This window comes from Papilio polytes, unplaced genomic scaffold, assembly GCF_000836215.1.
Source record: "Papilio polytes unplaced genomic scaffold, Ppol_1.0 DF822289.1, whole genome shotgun sequence".
In the NCBI taxonomy this organism is placed as follows: Eukaryota; Metazoa; Arthropoda; class Insecta; order Lepidoptera; family Papilionidae; genus Papilio; species Papilio polytes.
Genome location: NW_013526915.1, coordinates 2,454,413 through 2,462,381, shown reverse-complemented (window position 1 = coordinate 2,462,381; position 7,969 = coordinate 2,454,413). Strand labels below are relative to the sequence as shown.

Here is a 7,969-nt window from a genome sequence, read left to right as displayed (position 1 = left end):
ACTTCAACACGCCATTGAGAGGTTCCTGTTGTTTTGACAAATAGTCGAGAGCTGCGTCAAAACGACCTCCTGCATATTTAAGTGCCTTAACCGCAGGGTCCTGAAAACAATTGGAAATTTTATAACTAAAATATCATTGAAACTTTCGTGAGACATTATACTACAGTAGTTAAGGTAGTAGTTATAAAGTAGTTATAGGGAAACAAAACAAAGAAATAGGTACAATTTACCAGACATCAAACAAATTGTAACATAAGGCTCATCCTTAGCAACAGATGACAATGTTATTAAAGTTTCACAATGATTATCAACATAGAAGGCAGTTTACAATCAATCATCTTGTTTTATAATCACCTTACCTTTGAGACTAAACAATAAAAAGAAAGTAATAGGATCAGTTTATCAACAACTAAAAACTATAAATTTGTTATGTCTATGTTTTTAAGAGAACTATAATTGTATTATCTATAATATAAAGAGGAAAGATTTGTATTTTTGGATGTATTGGATTAACTCAAAAACTACTGGACCGGTTTTAAAAATTCTGCACTATTAAAAAGCTATGTTATCACTGAGTAAATAGGTTATTTTACTATTTTTTATATACCTGCGGGCTAAGGTGCAAGCACCTAATATTTATATAAAACTATATTCTTTACTATGTTTAATTTAACTAGCCTCTGCCGGCAATTTCATCTGTGCAGAATTTAATAAATACAATAGAAGTGGTTACATACAGATTCCTTTAAAATCATCAGGTTATACTAAACATAAATCTGAATTTTAATAATAAAAAAATAGTTTTTTAATTTTTTCTACTATCAAAATGTTTACTATTTAGATCAAGTCTTTTCCAAATGTTCATATTAGAAAATCCTTACCTCTTCATAGCCAAGAGCAATTAATTGATTTAGCGATTGTGGCAGCACATTCAGATCCTTTTCCAGCCCGTTACCAGATGATGAACTAAAACCAGAACTGACTCCAGAGCTCACAGTACTCGCTGCAGAGGAACCGGGTGGTTCAGAGTTTCCGATATTAGCGAATGGGAGCAAGGAGTTACGTATTTCGGCGAGCGCCTTCTGGTGGTACCCGGAGGAGCGCGTGGCCGTCTTGCCGGGCGCCGGCGGGTTCATGGCGCAGCGCCCGAGCGCCGAGCTTTCATCCCACCCCTCCCATCACATAAGCACACCCCTCCAGCTGCACTTATCAGCTGTTACAACTCGCATTTGTGTTTTTTATTGTGTATACTTTTTGAAAATGTTTTGTCACCAGCACAATGAAATTCACTCCCTTTGATGTGCTCTTATTACTTGTAAAACTTTGTACTGTTGAAACTTAAGATAAATTTCACAAATGAACCACTGAAAATAAAACAATAAACATTTTTAATTAGAATTTGTAACTGTTTGTGTTACTAAACATTGCAGTATTGAATGTGGGAACTGTTTATTTTGATGTGTACTAAATAACAAAACAATTTATAAATAAGATTTTTAAGCAATTAGCAAATTAATATGATAACATGATTAAATATAAATCAAAAATTGGAGACAGTAATAGCAAAGCAAAAGAATGCTCAACACGAATCAAATCTGTCAGAGCTGTGGAATGCCAAAATTAGAGTCGGCTTTGTTACACATACAATATCATAAAAAGGCTGAATGAAAGATATAGAAGGAGTCAAATAAGTTACTTGATATTCCTTTACTCTCCGCAAATCCAAAGGAGAATCTCAGACGTCATAATCTCGTAAAATAAAAATGATAGTCGAGTGCTCTCACATTACCGATGACATCGTTCTTCCACAACACAATTTAGTATTACAAAGTCAACGCTCGTGCATACACAAAATAACAGTGACCGGGGCGTGTTTTCGTAGAAATATTGCGATATATCTAATGATTTACGAAAACAAAGGACTCTAAAACACAGACATGCAAGTTGGCAAACCATACAAAGCGACCATTTTGAAGAATTACCACATTCTTTAGTGTGTTCGTAAAAGCTACGCCAAACTGACGTTTACGATTCGTATTTTGTGTTATTTTGAAAGATTGTAATTATTGCAAAGATACCTGCTCGCAAATGCAAAAATAAATAAAACATCAAAGTTATACTCAAGTTAACCACTTATGAAAGTGTAGATGGGAAAAAATAATATGAAGCAATAAATATTTAAATCGGAAAAGAGTTTTCTGAGATACTATTGAATATTTCACCTTTGTTTATTCGCGCGATATATGATGCACATTACCACTTTTAATAATTTTTTTCTCTGAGAAATAAAATTAAAGATTAATTTCACTCACGCAAAAACCGGTACAATTCTGTTATTGCGATGCTGGACGACCCTATCTGACATTGTCATATTATCACAAGTCAAATGTCACTGTCATTTCATTTAGCAATTGATGTGTTGATTTCAAGACAAAATAGTGTTATTTTTGGACCAGAATTTATTGATGATTATAAAACCTTGTATTGTTAAAGAAGAGCTTCGATTACTTTCTAAAAAAACTAACTTGTGGCAGTGAAGTGAAAATGATTGTGAATTTAAATTATTGGATATCATTATTTTTTATTTTGCCTCGTTTTGTAGCTCCCGAAGATGGCTCAATATACGAATATACTCCTGATAATTTTAGGGGACAAATTGAAGATATGGATGGAAATTTTATAATGTTTTATGCTCCATGGTAACTAAAACTCCGTGTTTTGATCTCTTAAAGTCAACCGACGTGTGATATTACAAAATTCATTCAAAACCTTCCAGGTGTCGTCATTGTACAGAATTTCAGCCAATTTGGGTAGAACTAGCCGAACTTATAAACACAAAAGATTCTAAATTCGCTATAGCTCAAGTAGATTGCACGCTGCATCCTAAGTTGTGTCAAGAAACTGACATTACAGGTAAGTTAGTATAAATGACTATATTATATTATTTAATTTTCACTATTGCATACAAGTCTTTTTATCTACTTTTTAATTATCCTTGATTAAGAGAAACACTGTGCATATTTTATTTATAAAAACAATGTATACTTTTAGGTTATCCTACTTTACTGTACTTCCACAAGAATTCATTCTCTCCTGTTGAATACAAGGGTACCAGAGATTTACCGTCATTGACATTGTTCCTTAGTGAAGTGTTTGCTATGAAATCTGGGGTATGTTAGAAAATATTGTATAACACTCTTGGTGCAATTATTGTTGCTTTAACTTGCAAATAAGCTGGTAGCACTGAATGTGTTGAGTATTAATTTTTATATTAACATGTTGTCTTTTTACTAGTATATAATTATGCTATATTTATAGGTCAAGGAGACAGATAAAACTAATGAAGTTAAGATATACAGTGGCATGGCATACTTAACAGACCAAAACATTGAAAAATTTGTATCTAAAGGCCAACATTTTATTATGTTCTACATGCCTTGGTGTAAAACATCACAGGTAAGTGATAATAAGCCAACTGAAAACATGTTCTGTTTCAAGTTATATCAAAAATAAGAGATATTTAATACATTTCCTGCCATAATTTCTATATTTTAAAGTATGTTACACATTATTTCTTTCTATAAAAGATTTGTTTGTCTCTTAATTAAATATGTTAATGTTTAAATTTTTAACTAAAATACAAATAACCAAGAGGCCGGCTAAATTCATCAAAATAGTGAAGCAATCACTGACATCTGTGATTACATCTGTGCTTTATATGAGAAAAATGTTTTGAATGGAATTTTTAATTAGGAGGTTGGTAATTATTTGGTTCTAGCGGTTGGCACCGGTATGGGCAGAGCTAGCGGTGCATTTTGCACACAGTGAATACTTACAAGTGGGCAAAGTGAATTGTCTGGACAATGAGATAACTTGCAAGAACTTTGATATCAAACAATACCCACGTCTCATGTGGATATTCAATGGACGAGTTGTAAGTTTTACATATTTCTTCTGTGCTAATATATTGACATTTATAATAATGTAGGGTTTTTATTTTGATAAAACAATTATGTTTGCTTTGAATGTAGCTTCAAGCTAGCTTAACGAATGTTAAACACGTCGCTTCCTAAATGCCACTTACGAACATACGTATGGCAAAATTCTAATAGAATTTAGAGTTAAAGCAAGGCCTTGTTTATTTCAGTATTTAGCCAATAATCTATTCGCTGTACAACAATGTCTTAATTTTTTTTAAAGATGGGTGTTTCTGAAGTGGATACATTAGAAGACCTCAAGGCTTACGTAGATAGGATGGTTCTGGCTGAAAATCACGATCCGGATAAATTTATGAAGAAAAAGAAGGCATTGCCAGTTGCCAGGATAACTGAGGAGACATTTGAAACGTTTTTGGAAACCGATTTAGTTTTTGTGAACTTTTTTGCACCATGGTATTTATATAACTGCATTAATTTTCTGCATAATGTTTATATAAACTATTTCAAACTTGGCTTTTTGGTTGGTGTTTAGCAATTAAATGCCATCTTTACCAAGTTATTGCTACATCCATGGACAATATGTAAACTGCTTATGGCAATAGCTGCCCTAAACACCCACATATGGGCATTTTGACCATACTTTTTTGTCGCAGTGTTGAAATTTACTGACTAACTAGTTCTTTCTTTTGTCCTCTAACACATTATCATAAGTATGTTATTATAGTATTATACTCGATACTAATGTATATTTCTAGGTGCGCACATTGCATGCAACTCAATCCTTTATGGTTGAAGCTTGGTGAAAAATTCCAGAACGAGAGCAGAGTGTTGATCGCCGACATCGACTGCGTGAGGTCGAAGAATATTTGTGAAATGGAAAAGGTCAGTACTCAGTATTAGAATTTTTAAATTGTTCAATAAGTCTTTAAAAAAATTAAAAAGTGAATGAATTCAAACAAAAATAAAAAAAAAACCCGATTTATCATAAAAGAATAGGATATAATAGAATATTTTTTCTTGAAGCACTAAAAATATTCTTTTGTTCTATCACAGATAAGTGGTCTGCCTACTTTAATTTTATACAAACAAAAGAAAATAGTCAGCGTAGAAAACGGCAGCAAGCCACTTGACAATCTCGTCAACATGATCAAAGAGCATTTAGATGAGGAAGGGACAAATAAAGAAGAAAAAACGAATGAAGATGAAATAATTTTAACCAAAGACGAATTATAGTTGTGATCATTATAAATAAGTAGATAAATAAATTATTTATTACATTATGATTTTTTTTTCTATAGTGTTAAATACGATTTTTGAAACAAATATCAAACACACACTGCTTTGTGAGCACCGCTAATTTGTCAGGCATCATTTAAAGCTTAAACTGCTGGTTACCGCTGAACTAGAATAATGTAAACTCAGATTATACATACAAAAACATAGATATTCAAACACATTTTGAGCTGTGACTGTTTATTACTATTTGGAACAACATACATTCTTATATGAAATAATCATACAACTATAATTTTTATAAACATCAAACATAAATGTGTTCATTGCTGTGCTAATGTTAGTAGATATATATTTACCGTTATAACTTATGTAGGATTCTACTTACATGCTACAAAATTACTTAGTTTTATGCCTATAATTTGCATTTTTACTGCTTTTTCATAAAAAATGGATTGGACCTTGAGAAATGGAAAAGTGGGGTTTTTCAAAAAAAATAATTGAAGAAACATGTCAGAAAGTCTCGCAAATCTATGACAAAAAGAGCTTGAAAATGTTCACTCACACAGAATTAGAAACTGTACCTACAATAGATTACATTAACTAAATAAAATTATTTGTACTACAAATGAAAGTAACATTAAATTTTATATGTACATTTTATACATGAGGCAAGGACATTAAGATATCTGTTAAGATAACATATCTGTTAATTTCTTTTTAATAAGAATCATAGATATAAGTCTTTCAGTGCTTAAATAATAAATATTAGTATACAAGTATGATATATACAAAAAACGTAAAATCTTATCTCAGCTAAAAAAATCTCAGTTCAAATCGGATACAATTTCAGACGGTAAACTCACTAACAGTCATCCCTGAACAAAGATATTGCTATTTTGTACACATATTTCAGCAAGAAACAGTTACCAACTTACCTTTAATTACCTTTTCATTAAGATAAAAAATAAGCATATATTTTTTTATTTATAACATTTTCTTGTCTAACATCTGTGACTGGAAGAAGTTTCCGTCTGCATTAGTTGCTTGTCTGTTGATTTGTTTGTGTCTGTCTCTAGACACTATCTCTTCTATCACCTCCCCATCACCTTTTATTAACCTGAAAAGCAGGACTACACTGAGAGACAGCAAGGTACACTCATATAAAGTATATTTATTTAATAATATTGAAAAAATGCCCAGATAACTATTTAATAGTATTAATTACATATTTCTATGATCTTTATCTTTCAGACTTGTTGCATTTATCAATTCTCTAGTAGAAGGAAGCTATGCCTACCCCTAAGACACCCCTGATACAAGTAGTTCCACTCCAAATAGGGTTTTATACTAATTTACATTGATAATTTAAAATATAGTTGTCTAAACTCACATTGAGTCAGATAAGGAAAGAACTGCAGCCTTTTTAAGCTATGTATTTACTTTTGTTTATCACATAAGCTATTGTTTTTGTAAGGTTGGACATAAACCTGCTATTATATTTGCAAATTGTCCCTTTGATATAATACATTAGTGTTAATTTTGAATCAGAAAGATAGGATAACCTGTATCTGCCAGTTTCCTCGTCCATCACCCTCCGGACCACACTCTGACGCTGTTCCCATTCCTCTTTGGTCATTGGAGCCATGGCTTTTGATTTTTCCATCAATTCTGTAACATATTACTTATTACATATTAAATATTAACGGCATGTTCAGCTGTTACAGTCTTTTGATACTTCGTCAATAATTTCTCGATATTATAAATTTTATTTTAACAAAATTAATACCAATAATAATAAAGTCTTAAAAAAATAATACCGATAGGAATATCCGCCGTCGCTTCCTGAGCTTGTGAGTCTTTGCCCTCGCTGTTACTTCTACGTTTCTTTTTCAGTTTTTTCTTCTCTTCTTTGAGTTTCTTTTTTAACAGCTTTTCCGTTTTCTTTTGTTCCCTTTTCAATTTCTTTTTCAGCTTTTTGAGTTTCTTCTTCTCGTGAGAGGATTCCGAACTGCTCGAGTTAGAGCTGCTCTCAGATGATGAAGTGGAACGTCGTCGTTTTTTTGATTTTTCCTTACCCATATTTATTTTCTGTTCGTTATTTGTAAAAGCGATGTGTTTTCCGGATTTTCCGACCCGGTTTTTTTCATTGACAATTGACAGATTGACAGTGACAGTAGATAATATATAATGAAAACAGATTACAGACTGATATTAGATATTATACAAATAATTCTCAAAAATTGCGTGGAAAAATTAAAGAACACAAGGTAAATTAAAAATAAATGGTTATTTACGTAGCGTTAAATCATTCCGCAAGTAACAATCCTTTTATATACAGTATCTAAAAGTTAGTTTTAAGAGGACTCCTACAAATAAAAAACATCAAAACTGGTATTTATATCACTATTAATAATGCATGATAATAGTGGTCACAGGTCATTGTGATGTTAAAATCATTCGATGAAATAGTTCATAGTCTTAGTTTCGAACCCCGACCGTAGGTTGCATGTTCAGTTCTCCGATATAAACTTACATTTATTCTTACTTTACTCCAATTACAATGGTGTCAAGCAAAACAGAAAAGTTATTTGTCTTTTGATGTTTATATAGCCTAATCTAGTCTAGTCCAAATAAGATTAGTTTACGCAGGCACAAAACTGCTAGTTCTTTAAATAGTTCTTCACGACTAAGTACAAAATATTACATTTAATTTTTAACATTACATATAGCATTAGTATTCCGTATGAACGATGACACGTCACGGGACCCGGGAGTTCCGATGAATAATAGAGGGA

At 31.8% G+C, this 7,969-nt stretch overlaps 3 protein-coding genes across 4 annotated transcripts in view; 1 reads left to right on the top strand and 2 right to left on the bottom strand.

Moving 5' to 3' along the window:
* LOC106106192 (serine/threonine-protein kinase LATS1-like) overlaps window positions 1-1,995 on the bottom strand; it is a 5,715-nt gene extending 3,720 nt beyond the window's left edge. Inside the window, exons 1-3 of the mRNA XM_013286739.1 lie at window positions 1,785-1,995; window positions 882-1,364; window positions 3-100 (exon numbers count right to left, since the gene is read on the bottom strand). Of these exons, the coding sequence (XP_013142193.1) occupies window positions 3-100; window positions 882-1,136 (353 nt within the window). The 5' untranslated portion in view covers window positions 1,137-1,364; window positions 1,785-1,995. The remainder of the gene's footprint in view (window positions 1-2; window positions 101-881; window positions 1,365-1,784) is intronic.
* Window positions 1,996-2,393: 398 nt separating this feature from the next.
* LOC106106307 (thioredoxin domain-containing protein 5-like) lies at window positions 2,394-5,218 on the top strand. The gene is made up of 8 exons (XM_013286876.1): window positions 2,394-2,699; window positions 2,777-2,913; window positions 3,052-3,170; window positions 3,319-3,456; window positions 3,779-3,934; window positions 4,201-4,391; window positions 4,694-4,820; window positions 4,992-5,218. Exons 1-8 carry the CDS (start codon window positions 2,545-2,547, stop codon window positions 5,169-5,171), a joined length of 1,203 nt encoding a protein of 400 aa, XP_013142330.1. The 5' UTR covers window positions 2,394-2,544; the 3' UTR covers window positions 5,172-5,218.
* Window positions 5,219-5,269: 51 nt separating this feature from the next.
* Window positions 5,270-7,351, bottom strand: LOC106106308 (ADP-ribosylation factor-like protein 6-interacting protein 4). Of its 2 annotated transcripts, XM_013286879.1 has the most exons (3): window positions 6,992-7,350; window positions 6,737-6,842; window positions 5,270-6,291 (listed from the first exon to the last, which is right to left on the bottom strand). In XM_013286879.1, exons 1-3 carry the CDS (start codon window positions 7,251-7,253, stop codon window positions 6,159-6,161), a joined length of 501 nt encoding a protein of 166 aa, XP_013142333.1. In that variant the 5' UTR covers window positions 7,254-7,350; the 3' UTR covers window positions 5,270-6,158. The 2 variants fall into 2 exon arrangements, with proteins under 2 accessions (XP_013142333.1, XP_013142332.1); XM_013286878.1 differs by having other exon boundaries at window positions 6,200-6,842; window positions 6,992-7,351.
* Between the last annotated feature and the right edge of the window lie 618 nt (window positions 7,352-7,969).